The 20,140-nt window shown below is 49.5% G+C and overlaps 1 protein-coding gene across 1 annotated transcript; it reads right to left on the minus strand.

The window, feature by feature from the left end:
* Positions 1 to 12,520: 12,520 nt before the first annotated feature.
* Positions 12,521 to 18,638, minus strand: RPS7 (ribosomal protein S7). Its single transcript, XM_065890919.1, has 7 exons — positions 18,559 to 18,638; positions 18,268 to 18,351; positions 18,107 to 18,178; positions 17,795 to 17,938; positions 16,950 to 17,014; positions 13,509 to 13,659; positions 12,521 to 12,629 (listed from the first exon to the last, which is right to left on the minus strand). Exons 2-7 carry the CDS (start codon positions 18,340 to 18,342, stop codon positions 12,552 to 12,554), a joined length of 585 nt encoding a protein of 194 aa, XP_065746991.1. The 5' UTR covers positions 18,343 to 18,351; positions 18,559 to 18,638; the 3' UTR covers positions 12,521 to 12,551.
* Positions 18,639 to 20,140: the final 1,502 nt, after the last annotated feature.

Genomic DNA, 20,140 nt, shown 5'->3' on the forward strand with positions numbered 1-20,140 from the left:
TGGGTCACGCTGTGTGTCGTCTTACCTACGTGACTCAACATCGTGCTCCAGGATTCATCCTGTAGCTTACTATGTTCTCACGTCAATGAGGAAGCCCCCGTCACCAAAGGGGGTGGGACAGGGACAGAGGTTGGAAGGACACAGCTGCCCCCCCGTCCCTGTGCCGGTCCCCCCGCCATGGGCCAGTGAGGAAGCACGCAGACTTTGAGGTCTGCCCCCCGGGACCTTGGTGTCTGGATGCCACAGTGCTGGGAGACAGCTGTGCATCCGGCTGCACCCAGACCAGCGCCCTGGCTAGACTGCATCTCCTGTCAGCTTGTTCCCTCACCTTACAGCGAGGCAAGCGTCCTGGGGTCACCCTGAGGAAGAACAGGCAGTGGTGCACGCAGCTCAACACCAGGCCGGCCCCACTGGACAGCAGCTTTTGACATCCTGGCCACCACACCCTGGGAAGGAGTCCCACAGCCGGCCCTGGCTTCCAGACAAATGAAGGGCTGGAAGCAGAGCTGTTGAGTGACAGCGTTCTGTGCCCCCCGTGAAGAGCCTGTGCGTTAGCCAGATCTTCCACGAAGGGGACAGAGGTGACAGTCATCCGTGCCGTCCTGCAGTGAGGCCCCGGCTCCCCACGTGTGGTCACAGATCTGATCCTGTAGGGGAGGACTGCTCACCAGCTCGGGGACAACATGGTGCTCATGTAACCCTGCACAGGGATGGGCACGTCATTCCAGCCTCACGGGCCAGGAGGCCAGAGGCAGAGAGACCTCAGGGACAACTAAGAAGTGGTGACGATGGGCTGGCCTGGGACTTCCTAACGCTGTCCTGTCAGCACCGTTGCTCACTCGGCCCGACTGTCAGCTTCCCCGAATCAAAGTAAGGGCCCATCCTCCCCCCTCAGTCACAGCAGTAGTGGGCTTTTATTTAATTTTCTAATATTCACGTTTGGTGGAGAGAAAAGGAGCTAACGTTTACTGCACACCAAACGTGGACACACACGTCTTATTTAGTCCCTGGACCCCCTGGTGACGTATATGGCCCCTGGTCTTAAAGACAATGAATAGGAGGCAGTGAGAGGCTGCAGGGCCCTTCAGGCGTGCGGGCCCCGGTGAGCTGGCTCTCTCCGTCTCCTTTGTCAGCTAAGCCTTGACCCCTGAGCGAGCAGCTCATCCCGGACATCGGCCGCCGTGAGCACCTGCAGCCGTAACTGGAAGAGCTTGGAGCACGCAGGCCTGGGGTTTGCAGGCGCTGAGCTGAGTGAGTGAATGGAAGGATGGGCACATGAATGAACGAACGCCCAGAGGTTCCCAGCGGCAACTCACGTAGAACGTGACACTCTTCTCCTGCTGATGGCTTTCCACGTTCCCATGGTGCTCCCAGGGCCAGCGCCTCGGACACGCGACCTGTGCGGACCCACGTAGAGTGCCGCACAAGGGGATTGTGGCCTGGAATTCCTAATGGTCTTTGAACAAAGCAGCACCGCCAAGTGTGCAGCCAGCCCGGATGATCATAAAGAGCGTAGCTGCTGCTTTAGCGGCAAGTCGTTTGTTCCTTTCAAGGAGGTACTTCTTGAAGGCGATGATAATAGAACGTCATGTGTCAACTAGCTGGCGGTTTTTAAAAAGCCCCGATAAACACTTGCTCCCCTGACTTTTGTGCTCAGGCCAATGGATGCTTGCCTCTTGGTATGTGTGGGAGGCCAGCTGTGTTTAGATTGTTTTAAATGTCTCGGGAACTGCATGGGAATTTCCTCTCTAGCTAGAGACAACTGGGTCAGAAGACAGCCACCTTGTTCAGTAAGACTCGCTGCTCTCACACTGCAGAAGCCTCAGGAGCGGCCTCGAGAAGATCAGATGCCACCTCCCAAGGAGGGGGAGCGAGGGGCAGAGGGTCCGGAGTGCAGGGAAGCCGGGGCTGCCCTCCCACTGGCCCTCAGCCCTTGGCCCGCTCACGCGTCTGGGCCCACCTCGGGTCCTGCAGCAGGAATCAGTGCGGGCGGCCCTGGTGGGAGCCTCTTTCCCAGACTTCGGGCTCCTTCCTGCCCTCTTACAAGAGGAATTTTGTTTTATAAACGGGAAGGCTGCAGCTCCTCCTGGGTCTCTTCAAGAAAAACATCCTTATCTCCCAGCCGGGGCCCGCCCCTCCGTGAAGGAGGCCAGCTTGGCCGAGAAGAAAGGAAATTCAATTTGGAATTCTTGGTAGAAACACGATATAACAATGAAATAGACAGGGAAAAAAGTGCGGCTTAATGGGCCAAACGTGCAACTGTACATTTTCATTAAATGTCTACAGCAGGGCCCACCGTCTTACGGGCACCGTGAATGCCTGCAGAAGCACGTCCCTAGAAGGGTCGCAGGTCTCACTGGCAGGCAGACCCCCCACCCCCACCCCTACAGTGACACTGGGCCTTCCCCAGCGACTATGGCACTGACAGAGTTTCACCCCAAGGGCACACATTTTTCCTATCTTTTTACCAAGACCATGAAGCAAGAAGAGGCCTTTTCCCTATTGCCTCCCCGAGCCCTATGCAAATCATCTGTCTGTTCTTTTATTTGGCATATAGATTTTTCAAATTCGTAAATAGAACTGAACAGCTGTGAACGTTTGGGGCGCCGCTCTGCTTGCTACCCAGGCAACGTGCTTCCCATCAAACAGAAAATCCAGTTATGCACGCTCAGTGGCTTCCAAACTTTACCTCTTAACTTCAGAACCACTGCCTAACTTCGGCCGGACAGCCAGGGCCAAGGCAGGAGGGCGCCACCCCGTACAGGGTGACCCTATGTGCCCTTGAAAGTTGCCTTCTCCAGCCCCGCCTTTCGCCCCACATCTGGGACTCCCACCACTGAGCCCGAAACAGAGAGGCTGGCCACTAAGCAGAGAGGAGCTGGTCGCCCCGTCGCCCCCACTGGGGGGTCCACCAGGCCCCAGGAGCCTGAGCTGGCTGCTCAGGAAGGTGTGTGCCAGGGGCTGGGACGGGGGTTCTGCGGCCGCTTGTACCCCGGCTGGGTTGCAGGAAAAACTGCGTCACCCCTTTGAACCTATGGAAGCCTGATCATCTCCTAGTAACTGGTAGCTCTTGGTGCCCGGCGCTCGGCTCCAGGAAGTTTCCACCGTGAGCTACCAAATCAATCAAGCCTCAGAATTCTGGCCTGATCCCTGCGACACACCCGATCTGAGAGCAAATCCCTCGGCCCTGCACCCAGTTCCTACCTGTGCCCGTCAGGAGCCTCGCCTTTCCACCTGAGCATCTGCCGCGGGTTCCCCACCCCCGTCCCACTCCCAAGGCTGCAGAGTGGCCAGCAGAGCGTCCCTACCTGAGGCGTGCGCCAGGCCAGGCTGCTGTTTTCGGGCCGCGGTCCCACACGTCGGGCAAGAGGCCTGGCTGTCAGACTGCCCGGCAACTCAGGCTGGGGCTGCGGTATTATCTGCAAACAGCTTCCTGTTTGAAATGCATGAGGCGGAGAAGGGAGTGTGGGAACTTGGAAACACATGAGATGTCGGGGTCTTGGGGCCCCTCCTGGAGACGCCTCCCTAACTCTGCACCCCGAACTCCCCAGTCAGTCTCTTTTTATCCACCTTTTCTGTTCCTGTCATTTTTTGAAAAAATAAGCATGTGTATTGTGGAAATTTAGGAAAGTAGAAAGAAGAGCAACAACTGTCACCTGGTATCACACGGACAGGACTAAATACAGGCTGGCATATTTTGCAGTTTTTCCACATAGGTTTCACTCCAAAAGCATAAAGTACTCGTCTGCTGCATGTCGAGACCTAACCAGTGGTGAGGCCCCAAACTCCCTCGGCTCACAGGAGTGTCATTTAAGGTAACAAACACATGCCAAATCCATGTCTTTGGAGGGGGCTGGGCAGGTCCAGCTTCTGTGTGGCCTGACATATACACGAAGGGGCAGATGGGGGTCCTTTAAGAAAAAGACATATCAAATTATGATCATAAAAAGTGAGGTCCAAAAAAAAAAAAAAAAAAAAGTGAGGTCCAAAAGTGAATATTAAGACTGACAAGAGAAGTCATAACAAATTACAAATTTTAGAACTGACAAATTCCACACACACCACAAAATCCATGAAAAAGAATGGATTCTTTATTAAAACCACCTGATAGCATAAGAAAATTTGACAACTTAGATGAAAACAGACCACTTCCTGGAAAACACAAACTACCACAGTGGACCCAATATGAAACAGAGAATTTAACAGCCCTATAGCAATTAAGGGGATTGCACTTGTAATTTTAAAACTCTCTAAAAGGAAACCTCTAGGCCAGATGGTTTCACAGGAGGATTCTACCAAACGTTTAAAGAAAAATTAACACCAATTCTACACACTTCTTCCAGAAAACAGAAGAGGGAACACTTACCAATTCATTTTATGAAGTTAGTGTTACCCTGACACCGAAACCAGACAAAGACAATACCAAAGAAGAAAACTACAGACCAATAACCTGCAAGGATATAGATGCAAAAATCTTTAACAAAATATCAGGAAAGAGGATTGAGCAATATATAAAAGGATTTGCAAACTATTTATAAACAAGTGGGGGTACTTTGGGGATGCAAGGCTGGGTCAATATTCAAAAATCAACCAGTCATTAAGAACGCGGTGTTTGGGGGCTTCCCTGGTGGCACAGTGGTTGAGAGTCCGCCTGCCGATGCAGGGGACGCGGGTTCGTGCCCCGGTCAAGGAAGATCTCACATGCCACGGAGCTGCTGGGTCCGTGAGCCATGGCCACTGAGCCTGCACGTCCGGAGCCTGTGCTCCGCAACGGGAGAGGCCACAACAGTGAGAGGCTTGCGTACCGCAAAAAAAAAAAAAAAAAAAAAAAAAAAAAGAATGCAGTGTTTGGAGACGCAAGAGGGAAGAGATATGGGAACATATGTGTATGTATAATTGATTCACTTTGTTATAAAGCAGAAACTAACACACCATTGTAAAGCAATTATACTCCAATAAAGATGTGTAAAAAACAAAAAAAAGAATGCAGTGTTTGAAGCATTTTAATGACCTGGAGAAATGTTCACGATGGAATGATAAAGAATTAAACAGAACAAGGAGTATATAAAAAAAGTCAACCAGAGTAATCCACCATACTAACAAGCCAACAGAGGAAAATCACATGATCATATCAATCGAGGCAGTAAAAGCATTTGACAAAATCCAACACCCTTTCATGATAAAAACTCTCAGAAAAATAAGAATAGACAGGGAACTTCCTCACCTTGACAAAGAGCATCCATTTTTTTGGATAAAAGATATATTTTTTTACCGAAATATATTTGACATACAATGTGCAAGTCCAAGGTATATAACGTGTTGATCTGATACACCTGTGCCTGGTAATATGGCTGCCTACAATTGTAAAATTATTTAGCACTCCATTACACCATATAGTTGTCATTGCTTCTTTTGTGGTGGGAATAATTAAGATCTAGTCTCTCAGGAGTTTTGATGATTTAAGTAAAATACTGTTGTCTATACTCACTATACTGTGCCTCAGATCTCCAGGACTTATTTATCTATTAGTTGCACATTTGTACCCTGAAACATCTCTCCTATTCCCCAACCCTAACCCTGGCAACCAACACTCCCCTGTTTCTACGAGTTTGGCTTCCTCTGACCCACATGTAAGTTATATCATACAATATTTGTCTTTCTCTGTCTGGATTATCTCACTTAGCATAATGACCTCAAGGGCCAACCACGCCATCACAAATGGAAAGACATTTCTCCTTCTCATGGCTGAATAATATTCGATTGTGTGTGTATATATGTATTTATCTCACACTTTTATCATTCATCCTTTGACAGGCACTTAGGTTTCTGTACCTTGGCTATTGTGAATAACGCTCCAATAAACCTGGGAGGGCAGACATCCCTTTGATGTTTTCATTACCTTTGCATAAATACCCAGAAGTGGAATTGCACAACCATATGGTAATTCCATTTTTACTGTTTTGAGGAGCCTCCATGCTGTTTTCCATAGTGGCTGCACCAATGTATGTTCCCACCAACAGTGTTTTCTCCACACTCTCGGCAACACTCATTACCTTTCATCTTCTTGATGCCTGGCATTCTGGCAGGTGTGAGGTGATAGCTTGCGGTTTTGATGTGCATTTCCCTGATGATTAGCGATGTTGAACATCGCTTCATGTGTCTGTCGGCCATTTGCATGTCCTTTGGAAAAATGTCTTCCTATTTCATCACAGAGCATCTATTTTTAAAAACCAACGCTAACATCACCCTCAGGTGAAGGCTGAGTGTCCCCTCCTGAGATCAGGAAAATCAGGACAGCCATCTTACTTCTTATTTAGCATCATGCTGGAAGTTCCAGCCCATGCAGAAGGCATGGAAAGGAAACAAAAGCCACAGGGATCAGAAAGGGAAAAGTAAAACAGTCCCTTGTTGCAGATGACACGACTGTCTGCCAAGAAAATCCCAAGGAGTCTACAAAAAACTTCTAGAACTATTAAGTGAGTTCAGCAAGGTCTCAGAATACAAGATAAACATACAAAAATCAGTTGTATTTCTATAAGCTAGCAGTGAACGTATGGACACTGAAATTAAAAGCAATACAATTTACAATTGCTCAATAAAATGAAATTTGTAGGTATAAATCTAACAAAACATGTATAGGACCTACATGCTGAAACACAACATGCTGGTGAGAAAATCACAGACGATCTAAACAAACGGAGAGACATGTCGTGTTCATGACCAGAAGCCTCCGCATAGGATATCATTTCCCCCGAAACCGATCTACAAGCTTAACACAATTCTTATTGAAATCTCAGCAAGAGTTTTTACAGATACAGACAATACTATTCTAAAATGTATATGAAAGACAAAGGAACCAGGATAGCTAAAATAATTTTGAAAAAGAATAAAGAGGCATCAGTCTACCCAGTTTCAAGACTTATTATACAATGGAACAGAACAGAGAACCCACACAAATGTACCCAACTGATTTTGTTAAGTTTTTTTAAATAAAATGCACATAACATAAACTTCATCCTCTCAATCGTTTTAACTGCAGAGTTCAGTGGTATTAAATGCACTCATAACATCACGCAACCATCACTACCATCCAGCTCTATTTTTCTTTCCACCTTGTAAACCTGAACCTCTGCCCCCATTAAACGTAACTCCCCACTGTCCCCCCATCTCAGCCCCTGGCCACCACCATTCGACTTTTCATTTCTATGAACTGACTATTCTAAGCATCTCAGGTAAGTGGAATCACAGAGTATTTGTGTAACTGGCTTATTTCACTTAACCTAATGTCCTCAAGGTTCATCCACATGATAGCAGTTGTCAGAATCCCCTTCCTTTTTTCTTTTATTTTGCTTTGTTTTAATTTTATTTTTGGCTACATTGGGTCCTCATTGCTGTGTGTGGGCTTTCTCCAGCTGGCGGCGAGCGGGGGCTACTCTTCGTTGCGGTGCGCAGGCTTCTCACTGCGGTGGCTTCTCTTGTTGCGGAGCACGGGCTCTAGGTGCGCAGGATTCAGTAGTTGCGGCAGGCGGGCTTAGTCGCTCCGCGACTTGTGGGATCTTCCCGGACCAGGGATCAAACCCGTGTCCCCTGCATTGGCAGGTAGATTCTTAACCACTGTGCCACCAGGGAAGTCCTATTTTTTTATATATATTTATTTATTTACTTTGGCTGCATCAGGTCTTAGTTGCAGCACACGGGATCTTTAGTTGCAGCACACGTGCAGGATCTAGTTCCCCAACCAGGGATCACACCCGGGCCCCCTACACTGGGAGCGTGGACTCTTACCCACTGGACCACCAAGGAAGTCCCTCCCCTGCTTTTTAAGGCTGAGTAATGTCCCACTGTATGTATAGACCATGTTTTGCTTATCTATTTATCCACTGGTGGACACTGGGGTTGCTTTTACATTTTAGCTCCTGTGAATAATGCTATGAACATGGGTGTACAAATATCTCTTCCAGACCTTGCTTTTAATTCTTTTGGTTATACCCAGAAGTGAAGTTGCTGGACCGTATGGTAGTTCTATTTTTACTTTTTTGAGGAACTGCCATACTGTGTTCCAAAGTGGCTACACCATTTTACATTCCCACCAACAAGGGTTCCAATTTCTCCACAGCCTCACCAGCACTTGCTATTTTCTGGGTTTTGTTTTAATAGCAGCCATCCCAAAAGGTGTGAGGTCACTCTCTTTATAGTTTTGACTTTCATTTCCCTCCTGACCAGTGCATCTTTTCATGTGCTAACTGGCCTACATCCCAAATGATTTTTTTTTCAGCGCGGCGGGGTGCCGCCGGCAGCACTCAGCGTGGCTTGCGGGATTTTAGTTCCCCGACCAGGGATTGAACCTGGGCCACGCAGTGAAAGCACCGGGTCCTAACCACTGGACCGCCAGGGAATTCCCTAGACCCAATTTTTGACAAAGGAGCAAAAGCAACTCAGTGGAAGGAGGATGGTCTTTTTTTTTTTTTGCAGTACGCAGGCCTCTCACTGCTGTGGACACCCTGCATCGGCAGGTGGACTCTCAACCACTGCGCCACCAGGGAAGCCCGAGGATGGTCTTTTTAATAAATGGTGCTGGAGCAGCTCAACATCCAGAGGCAACAGGTGACCCTTATACAAATATTAACTCAAAATAGATCACGAACTTAAGTGTAAAATTATAAAACTTTTAGAAAAAACAGGAGAAAAATCTTCAGGATCTAGGGATACGCAAATAGCTCTTAGACATAAAACACCAAAAGTACAATCCCCAGAAGCAAAAATTGATAAATTGTACTTCATCAAAATGAAAACCCTATTAAAATGCAAAAACATGCTACAGGAGGGGAAAAAATTTTCACAAACTATGTATCTACCAAAGGTCTTTTATCTAGATTATAAAGTACTCTCAAAACTCAACAGGAAAATAACAAACAATCCAGTTAAAAGATGGGCCACAACATGAAAAGCTATTACAACCAAGAGTCTGTGCGGATGGCAAAGAAGCACATGATGTCCAACATCACTGGCCACCAGGGAAACGCCCCTCACACCCACAGTGAGGCACACCGCACACCCGTCACAATTGCTGCCACTGAAAGGAGCGAGGACCCCAAATGCTGTTGAGGATGACAAGCTGGGGGGGATGTAACGGTGCAGCCGCTCTGGGAACAGTTTGCCACTTTCTTAAGACACTGAACATGCAACTACCCTACAACCCGGCGATTGCACTCCTGGGCGTTTACCGCAGGAGCCAAGACTTACCTTCACATGAAAACCTGAACATCCACGGCAGTTTACAGCAGCTGAATCCCTAACAGCCCCAAACTGAGAACAACTCAGACGTCCTTCAATGGGCGGCTGGTTAAAGAAACTCTGGTCCTCAATACCAGGGAGCACCGCTCGGCGGTAAAGGAACCAACTACAGACACAGCACCAACTGGGAGGGTCTCCAGAGAATTCTTAATGAAAAGAGCCAGTCCTACAAAGGTTCTGCACTGCCTGCTTCCGTTTATAGAATGGTATTGAAATGATGAAACTACAAAATGAACGGACCAGTGGTGGCCAGGGCCTGAGGAGGTGGGCGTGGTGTAAGAGAGGGACAGAGGGATGTCCGTGACCTGTGATGTGGGCCCTGCTCCCGCAGGACCTGTTACCACTGGGGAGACAGGGTACACGGACTCCTCTGGTTTACTTCTTACAGCTGCATGTGAAGCTACAATTGTCTCAAAATTAAAACTTGCACTTAAAAAAAGCTGCCTGGGGCTTCCCTGGTGGCGCAGTGGTTGGGAGTCCGCCTGCCGATGCAGGGGACACGGGTTCGTGCCCCAGTCTGGGAAGATCCCACAGGCCGCGGAGTGGCTGGGCCCGTGAGCCATGGCCGCTGAGCCTGCGTGTTCGGAGCCTGTGCTCCGCAACGGGAGAGGCCACAGCAGTGAGAGGCCTGCGTACCGCAAAAAAAAAAAAAAAAAAAGCTGCCTGACACTACCTTTCTTTTGCTCTATATTATCAGGCTGCATATTCTGTCCTCGCCTCCTGCCATGACAATGCTTTTCTACTGAAAGAATAGACAGTAACTCAGTATTTTCCCTAGCATGGTTATCTGCATTTATTATTGGTAGCTTTTAAAACATTTATTTCAACTTCCTAAGCCATTATTGGTATGTCATGTACTTCTTTAGGTTGGTAGTGATATTTGGAAGAAACTCATTTCTTTCATATGAGGTGTTTGATCTCAGGCATTTTGAGTTTGTTTTGTGCAGAGAATAATCTGAGTTTTTGAACTGACCACACCATTGTCCAGGCTGTAACTGATGAGCTCTTTGTACGTGGAAATCACTGTGAACCACTCAACCAACTTAAATCCAAAATAATGCAACCCTAGCCCAGCTTCAGCCTTGCCCCAACTCCCTGCCAGGGGACATCTGGCAATGTTCTGAGGACAGTCTCAGTAGTCACACCGTGGAGGGGGCGAGGGGCACTGGCTTCCAGGACGCTGCTAAACATCCGACAACGCCCAGGAGTTTCCACCACAAAGAATAACTAAGCCCCAAATGCCAAGAGTGCAGAAGTGAGAATCCCGTGGCCAGATCCCAAAGATGCCCAAGGCCGCTGGGACACCCCCGACAGGAGGACTGGGACGGCGGCTGCGCCTGCACACCCACGCCACTGAGATGCAGTCGCTGGGCTGTTTGATGCACATGGGGTGAAGGCTCAGCTCCCTGGGGCCTGGCTAGGATCAGCATCACTACTCAGTCCTCACAACCAGCCCCCGAGCAAGGCATCACCACTCCATTTTACAGCTCAGGAGACAGGGCAGAGAATTAGAGCACTGGCCCGTGCTCACACAGGCAGGGGACATGCCGACCAGACCTCAAGGACAGCAGATCGCACACGGCCGTCCCAAGGCCACCCTCCCTCCTCCCAGCCCCCTTTCTTGTCTCATAGCTGACAGACGGGGGGTACTTACCTTCTGCTTCTGAGTCCTGAAATGTTTAGCACTTTTTATAAAAAGCGCCAATAACCTGAGAATTACTGTTACAAAAACAAGTGATAATTTTAGACTAACTTGCCTATTTCCAGTAGATTGCAAATTAGAACCATTTTTAGATCATAAACCATGTTTACACCTGCTTTGCAAACAAGTACCAAAAGCCATCAGAATCACTAGGTGCTTCTCCTCTGGGCTTCCCTGTCTCCCTATTCCCTTTTTCCTCCTTCCCCTCGGCTTGTCCTGGAACACGCGAAAGTCATGGCCACCAGGAACAGGCTTTTTTCCCTCAGGAACTCTGACCTCCCAAGAGACGGGCCACTTCCAGGGGATTGGGACAAGAATCTGGCTCATCTCCCAGTTATTATTTACATTTCTCAGACATAACTGAGAAATCTGGACACAGGAGCCAGATCAAACCCATGTGTCTCTGGCTGGGAATGTTCCCCGGGGTCACAGCACCGTGCAGCCGTATCTCTTCACCACTCTGTCCACGAGGACATTAACCGCGGCCTGCTTCCGCCTGAAGGCTTCATTTCTCCAGAGCCCACGACAGCCCAGAGCAAGGCCAGGCCCCCTGCCCCAAGTGTGAGGACCCCCCCCACCCATCCGCTAAGCCTGCTCGCTGGTGGACACAGAGCGGACGTGGTCCAGGAGCCCAGCCAGGACAGCCAAGGGCCCGAATCTGGAGCGCACGGCACCCCGTCGTGACGAGAGGTAGGTTCTGGCTTCACCCCTCAGAGATACCACATATTACAACGTCCAATGACGTTACATCACCAGAGATCATCAGGGAACGCAGTACTGGAGGATACGCTCAGAATCGGCTGGAGGACTCCTGCAAACCCCGATGGTGGGCACCCCTGGAGCTTGATTCAGGAGGCGGGGCGGGCCCAGGTGTCTTCATTCCACCAGGCCCCGAGCTGCTGGCTGCTGCTAGTGCAGGGACCCCGCTCCCAAGGCCCAGGGAGCGCAGCCGAGGAGGGCGAGCTGACCTGCCTCCGCCCTGTTTGCTGCCCGGCTCGGCTCCTGCCCACTAGGCCGCACATCCTGCGACTCCAGGTCAACAACTGTCCCCTACACGAAGGGACAGGCCTGTAGGGTGTGGCAAGGTCACCAGCGCACAGGCCCAAGGCCAGCGGAAGGCAGGATGGGGAGGGGCAGCAAGGGCGGCTCGTGTGAAGGCGGCAAATCAGACAGCGGACGCCGGGCTAGGGCAGCCCTTGGCCTCTCATGCTCCCCAAGACAATCCGTGCAATTTAAAAACTGGCTCTAACATAGAAGACGGATAACCAACAAGGACCTACTGCAGAGCACACGAAGTCGTACTCGATATTTTATAATAACCTAAGGGAAAAGAATCTGAAAAAAGAACACATATGTGTATAACTGAATCACGGTGCCATACACCTGAAACCAACACACGGACACAAACTACAAGGACCCTCTCTGTTCAAAATCTTCCAGCCTGGGTAGGAAGCTACTTGACAAGGCACACAGCTTTGCACCCACAGCTCTCTACTTTTGAAAAACATACCCCAAACAGAAGATTGTGAATAATATTTTATTTAGTCATTTTTGTTTACAACTGAAACTCTGGGAACTCAAAATTAACATCTTTGCCCGTGAGCTTCTTATAGACACCAGAAAACGTTTCAACCTACGAGAAAAGAAATAACGCATCACAAAACATTTCAATACACATTCGTCTTAAAGCCTAAAGACTGTGAAATTGTGCCCTGTATGGTTTTTCTCCTCAGCAACCAGGCAGAGAAAGAATATACCAGACATGCCTCTATAGTCCCAAGCTGGGGGCAAGCTCCTCTCGTGTCGTGGGACAGGCCTCCACAGCACTGCACCCGAGGGCTGGCTCCTCTAGGCCACTCGGCAGACCCTGGGGGACCCCAGAGGTCAATGCTCTACCAGGAATGAAGCAAAGTGACAGTTCTCCCCAGATTCTAACACAACCACCACCCCGCCCATAAAAACAGCTTTACTAAAAGTCACACCATGGAATTACTTTACTTCAATTTCTCTAGTAACTTAAAAGGTAAAGAATTCCATCTTTTAAAACATCCCCCAGGACTTCCCTGGTGGCGCAGTGGTTAAGAATCCGCCTGCTGATGCAGGGGACACGGGTTCGAGCCCTGGTCTGGGAAGATCCCACATGCCGCGGAGCAGCTAAGCCCGTGCGCCACAATTACTGAGCCTGTGCTCTAGAGCCCGCAAGCCACAGCTACTGAGACCATGAGCCTAGAGCCCATGCTCCGCAACAAGAGAAGCCACCGCAATGAGAAGCCTGCGCATCACAACGAAGAGTAGCCCCCGCTCGCCACAACTAGAGAAATCCCACACGCAGCGACATAGACCCAACGCAGCCAAAAATAAAAACCACCCCAATTTAAAGCCTGACATATAATCCAAGAGGAAGTGGGCCCTCAGTTCACAAAGATTGGTTCTGGTGCCACGTAGGGATGGGTTAGGCTGCATTCTACCCTTATCTGTTCTGGATCTTTCCATAATAAACAAGGCCTATTACCTTGTGTTCCACATTGTTCTGCTGTGCTTTATCCAAATGAACCTTTATGAGTCGGCTGCCATCCAGCTTCACGCGGATCCTCTTGCCCACAATCTCACTTGGGAAAACCAAGTCCTCTAGGATGGCGTCGTGCACGGCTGTCAGAGTGCGGCTTGAAGAATAGAATACAGTGACAAAAGTGAGAAATCTAGCAAGGTCTGCCCTCCTGGGAGCCCCAAGGGCACCTCTTGAAGTCAAAAACATAAATGGCAAACTCCAGGTTCCTGAAACCAGATTAACACTAGCTTTCAAGTAATCTACTTTCATTTAATGTATCACACCACGAGCCATTACCAAACTAGAACAGGTTAACAAACACCCCATTTTTTTGGCTACACGGCACATCTTGGGGGATTTTAGTTCCCTGACCAGGAACTGAAGCCAGGCCTAACCACTGGGATGCCAGAGAATTCCTGACACCCTATTATTTTATTTCAAAAGCTTAGCGTATTTTAAACATGTTATCTTGTAAAGTACACATACACCAGCTCTTATGAGTGATTTTCCCCAGGGGATGGAGATTGACGATGACTTTTATTTTTATACATTATCTTTAGGTTTATTGTCAGTCGTATGATTTCTCGACTAAATCACTGCAGTAACCTCTTTCCTCTCTCCAAAACTATCCCATCCGTTGCTGTCAAAATAATCACTGATGTCATTACACACTTCACCTACTGAAGACCCTTTGAGGGCTCCCCTTGGCCTCCAAAATGCACCAAACCCCCCTTGTTCCCTGCGATGGAATGAGGTGACATCCCATCCCAAAAGACACTGCTCTATCACCAGCTCTAGGATGTGGCCCCTCCTATGAGGGTCCCCGGTTTCCAACTCATCCCATCACACGAACTGCCAAGGGAACCGTGCTCTTCTCTCCTGAGTATCATTTCAAGTTCACAACCCATCTGGCTGCCTGATGAGAAGGTTCAATTAATTCCAAACCTTTAGAGTATCAGCTTTGTACCACTGTATATCAGGAATGAGCAAACGAAAAGACAGCTCTCATTCTCAATGTTTATGCAGCTACCCTGTATTATGGAACGTGTCTAGGTCTTGTTCACCCCTCAGTGGATCAGACACTATGTTCTACTCATTTCTATTTCCTGTCTGGCAGCTCCCACGCACACAGAAGGGCCTCCTAAATAACTGCAAAGGCCTCACTGCCCCATGGTGGACCCACTTTCCAAAGCCTTCATCACCTCTCCAAAAGCAAATGAGACAGATGGCCCAATCGATAAATGGCTGCTAACCACCGACTAAGCACTTCTTACTCTTACAGGACTAGGTAGGCACACATATGGAAACTTGCTAATTACTTCCTTCAAAACATAAATTAGGACGGAATCAAAGCTAGCCTCAAATTCCAACCCAGTCTAAAGACTTTTTAAGGGGGAGCAGTGGCAACGCAACTTTAATAATCAGAAAGCATAGGAACTAATCTGCTTCAGAAGAAAAATAACTGAAACCCTGCTACAGATGAGAAGCCAAAGAAAACATGTATCTCAGCATTTAATCTGTTGTAGGAGAGAGATAACGACTGAGAAGGAAAATGAATCTGAAGGCAAGAAACCAGATTGGAAAGGGGTGGATTCACTCTGGCCTCCCAACTAGTCCTCACTGTAGGAGAATGAAGACTCCAATGTCTAGAGCAGGTCACTAGGAATGGGTTGAAGTCATTACCTGAGAAAATGTGGAAACAGGTTTGGGATGAAGGATAATTAAGGCTGTAGATTTGGGAGTCAGTGCCTTAGTTGGGTGCGAAGCAAAGGATCTGTCTTTATACTCAAGTACTAACCGGGGTTGTCAGAACTGAGATTATAAAACCCCTTCTTAAGTATCATAATTAACAAACTAAACGTTCTTGATTATCCCTGTATTTGATTTCTTGCAAACTGTCCAGAATAAAAAAAAAAAAGCTAAATTCTTATGCTACTCCAGCTACTCCAACTGCCAGCTACTCCAACTTAAAACAAGCTCAGGGGCTTCCCTGGTGGCGCAGTGGTTAAGAATCCACCTGCCAATGCCGGGGACACGGGTTCGAGCCCTGGTCTGGGAAGATCCCACATGCTGCGGAGCAATTAAGCCCGTGCACCACAACAACTGAGCCTGCGCTCTAGAGCCCGTGAGCCACGACTACTGAGCCCGTGAGCCACAACTACTGAGCCCACGTGCCTAGAGCCCGTGAGCCACAACTACTGAGCCTGCGCTCTAGAGCCCGTGAGCCACAACAACTGAGCCTGCGCTCTAGAGCCCGTGAGCCACAACTACTGAGCCCGCGCGCCTAGAGCCTGTGCTCTGCAACAAGAGAAGCCACCGCAATGAGAAGCCTGCGCACCAACACGAAGAGGAGCCCCTGCTCGCCGCAACTAGAGAAAGCCCACGCGCAGCAACAAAGACCCAACGCAGCCAAGAATAAATAAAATAAATTTATACTTAAAAAAAAAAAACAAGCTCAAGGTACTGACCAACACTCGGAGTTCCAGAAAACCTGGAACCGGCCTTTCCAGCCTCACCACTACTCCCTCTCCCCCCTCCACCACAGCATATGGTACAACACATCTGCCCACAACACTGGAGACCCATCACTTCCTATTTTGTAGGAACTTTAGAAACAAGACTGACTGTAAATTCCAGCATCACTAATGCTAGCTGTAATGAGCAAACGATGGGGGAGTCTCCTCATCCCATAAGCAGGGATGCTAACACTACAAATTACGTACTTCACAAGGTGGGCCTCTCTGGCAGTTAGAGGGATGCCGGAGTATTTTTTTCTCAAACTGGTCCAAGGGCAGGATCTGCAGCGATCCAATAATCCAAGTCTATGAAACCAGAGACTTCAACAAAATACCAGAAAGCCCAAAGAGCCAACTTGCAATATCTAAGTTTCTGTCAGATAACCTGCAGTTCGATCAAATTTACAAAGCCTCGTCCACCAGCAACTACAACTGCACTGACACCTTTAACCCGTGATGTGAGCAACAGAAAAATCTCATCTTTCAGCCTTAATCCACAGCAAAAGTCAACAGTGAGGATGACAGGGCGCAGCCCACCTGCACATCTGGTGTGCTTTACCCCACGGCACTCAACTCAAGATTCCTCCCCACTGTTCCCACCCTTTGCCTAAAGAACTGGAGGGAACAATCTCATCTTTTGTGGTAACAGTAACCTACTATACCACCTATGTGAATATACGTAATTCTTACCTCCAGAGTTACTTTTAAAACATTTCACATATAATTATAGAAAAAGCTAAGTCACGTGATAGAAGTCCCCGTGCGAATGGATTTCCTACGTTAACAACATTTAATTTTAGGAGCCTACTCCAGCTCTGACTATAAACAACACACGCCAGTCAAGAATTGTTGACAAGAGTGGTGCGTTTTTCATGCTGCTAAAACTTACCTCCTGGGACGTTTTTGCTTATTTTTTGTACGGCTTTTTCGAGTTGGCTTAGGCAGAATTCTCCTCTGTAAGGTAAAAATTATCACGCAACAACAAAAAAAAAGACCGTAAGTAAGTCGGCAGAAAACAAAGCACTGTCAACCTGCTTTAAAAACCAAAGGACTCCGTGGCTGAATAAATTCAAAGCTCCAGAAAGCCAAACAACCTAGACCCAACAAGTTACTGAGAAATCCTCTTACGCACTCCCCGATTTCTCGGCATTTCTTTCAGAATCCATGGCTTACATTAAAATGCAACTGGAAAATGTCGGCTGCTCCATGATATGACTGATCTCCCGAAGATCACACCCCTTTTCACGTCCCATCCGGCCCACTACCCACTTCAGTACTAAGCCAGGATACCACTCCGTTAATTCCTCATCAGCCGCGCACTTAATTTCTATAGATTTCTGTTTGCAGGAAGGCCAGATAACTTTAAAAACAAAACAAAACCTCTCGACCGTGTTCCACTTTCCCTACATACCATTTCTTTGCATCTCTTTTCCTCCCCAAACCTACGTCTGACGCACCAGGCAGGAAAACCTCGCTGAACCTCAGACAGGCAATTCCATCAGGCTGAAAACTCAGGCTCACTGCCAGCGCACGTCTCACCGCGATCACCTGTGTGCACCCCCGGGGCACCGACGGCGCTGCACACACAGAGCCGCCTTCGCGTTAACAGCAGCCGTGCGCCGCCTCCCTTTAGCCCAGTGCGAGCACCCTAAGCTCCGGGAGCAGCTTCTTCACACTCGCGAGCGACGTATAACGGGACTCGCAAGACGGCGCATTCAGCAGCAGCACAGCTACCTGCGCGATAAAAACAACGTGCTTCCCGCTGAACTTCTTCTCCAGCTCCCGCACGAGCCGGACCTGGATCTTCTGGAAAGACTTCAGCTGAGGAACAGGAACGAAGATTATGATAGCTTTCCGACCGCCACCAACCTCAATTTCCTGGGAAAGAGAGAGCAGAGAGGCGCACTCTCTCTTAGGCCCCCAGCGTCGCCCCTCCGGTCTGGCCCAGCTGAAGCGGTAACGCGCCGCGCCGACACCGCCACACGCTCGACACCCGAGTCGCTGGGGCGTCCCGCCAACAGCACGTGCCCCGGCGCCCCACTGTACCTTGGCGGCCGTGATGTTCAGCTCCCGCAGCTGGGCCTTGAGGTCCGAGTTCATCTCCAGCTCCAGGAGGGCCTGCGGGAGAAGAGGCAGGAGCACCCTCAGCGCCCGGACTCCGGACCCAGGACCCCGTCGCGGCCTCTGCGCTCCGCCCGCCCCCTCACCTGGGAGATGCCCGACTCGAACTCGTCCGGCTTCTCACCATTAGGCTTCACGATTTTCGCGCTGGAACTGAACATGGCCGGCACCTGGAAGCACAGAGCGCTCAAGCCGGGCGGCCCGCGACCCCGCCCGCCCACCCGCCCGCGCGGCCCGGCCCCGGTCCCAGCCCCAGCTCCCCCCGCACACGCCATCGGGGCCCGCGGGCCGGGTAATCGGCCGCATCTCCACCCGGGGACCCCAGACGTGTGCCCCTCAAAGCCGTCGGGCCAGCACGGCGGCGTCCGGCAACATACCTTGACCAAGCGGCCGACGCTCGCTGCAGCCGCCGACTCCAGTAGGCTTGGGAAGAGGCCTAGATCTCGCGAGACTTCATTAAATCCCGGCGGCAGAGGGGAAGAGGCGGGAATAGTGCGAGTCAACCAACCGGAAGAACCACTGAGAAAAGGTGGAAGCCTAGAGAGTCCCAGGAAGAGGCTCCGGAGGACCAGTGCGTTTGCTACGCTTTTCGCCCGCGAGAGCCTCCTCTTCCGGGCGGTTTGCGGGAGTTTTTCTGCGTTCTCTGGAAGTTTGAGGCGGTAGCCGGGTGGCCGGGCCGGAGTCTGGGCTGGAGCCCCGGGCCCGAGAAAAGAAACCTGGGCTACCCCTGAGGTTAGGACGTTTAAAAAAGGCTAACTTAACACGAGGAAGGGGCTTCCCTGGTGGCACAGTGGTTAAGCATCCACCTGCCAATGCAGGGGACATGGGTTTGAGCCCCGGTCAGGGAAGATCCCACATGCCGCGGAGCAGCTAAGCCCGTGCGCCACAACTACTGAGCCTGCGCTCTAGAGCCCAGGAGCCACAACTACTGAAGCCCGCGTGCCTAGAGCCCGTGCTCCACACAAGAGAAGCCACGACAATGAGAAGCCTGCACACCACTAGACAAAGCCCACGCGCAGCAATGAAGACCCAATGCAGCCAAAAATAAATAAATACAACAAATAAATTAAAAAACAAAAAACACGAGGAAGCTAAAGTCCCTGCTGAAGCAATGGGAAGGAGTCACAGACTTGGATGCCAGTTCTGTGTGTAGAGAACCCAAAGGATGACATTTGTGAAAGCTCTTTGGAAACGAAGTACTTTACGAATAAATGTGATTTTCAGGCCACACGTGGCTCTTGTATTGACTGCTTGGTGCGGCCGACAATTCTGAGACATCTGCGAACAGTGGTGGTGGGGCGGCCTGAAGCTGGAGGAGAACCACCCCAAGGGGTGAAGACCTGGGGGCCAGATGCAGGACACGCGATTCCAGGAGGAGGGCCAGAGCGGGGGAAAGATGATTGGGAAGAGTCGGGGCTTGAGCTGGAGAAACGGATGTGGTCAAGGTGTGGTGAGAGATGGTGAATTGCCTTAGAATGGACCAAGAAGTCAACAGAAGAATGTTTTGTTGGAAAAGTGCCTACCGTCCTGTCACTTGAAACTCATGTGTAAAGCACTACCTGCCCTAGACAGGAGCCAAAAATACAATTCACAAGTAATTGTTAATGTGAATGTTCCGTGCTAATACTGCCCTAGGTACTAGTTATAAGGGAAACCCACTGGATCCTTGCCCTCGCGAGATTGCAGGTTAGTGAACATAATATCCCATAAATTGTATGGCTAAATATATAATGATGAATTGTAATAACACATAACAGTAAAATGAGTAAAGGTGGCCAGGAGGGGATTCATGCTTTAAGAAGTCATGGAATTCTTTGGAAGAGATGGAATTAACCTGCAATGTGGAAGAGTAGTCACCAGGGAGAAGGGCATTTCCGACGCAGGGAACTACTTGTGCCACATTATCTGGCAAAGGGGAGATAACTTAGTCTACTTGAGCTTCAGTTTCCTCACTTGTCA

The sequence above is a fragment of the Phocoena phocoena genome, chromosome 14 (assembly GCF_963924675.1).
Source record: "Phocoena phocoena chromosome 14, mPhoPho1.1, whole genome shotgun sequence".
Lineage (NCBI taxonomy): Eukaryota > Metazoa > Chordata > Mammalia > Artiodactyla > Phocoenidae > Phocoena > Phocoena phocoena.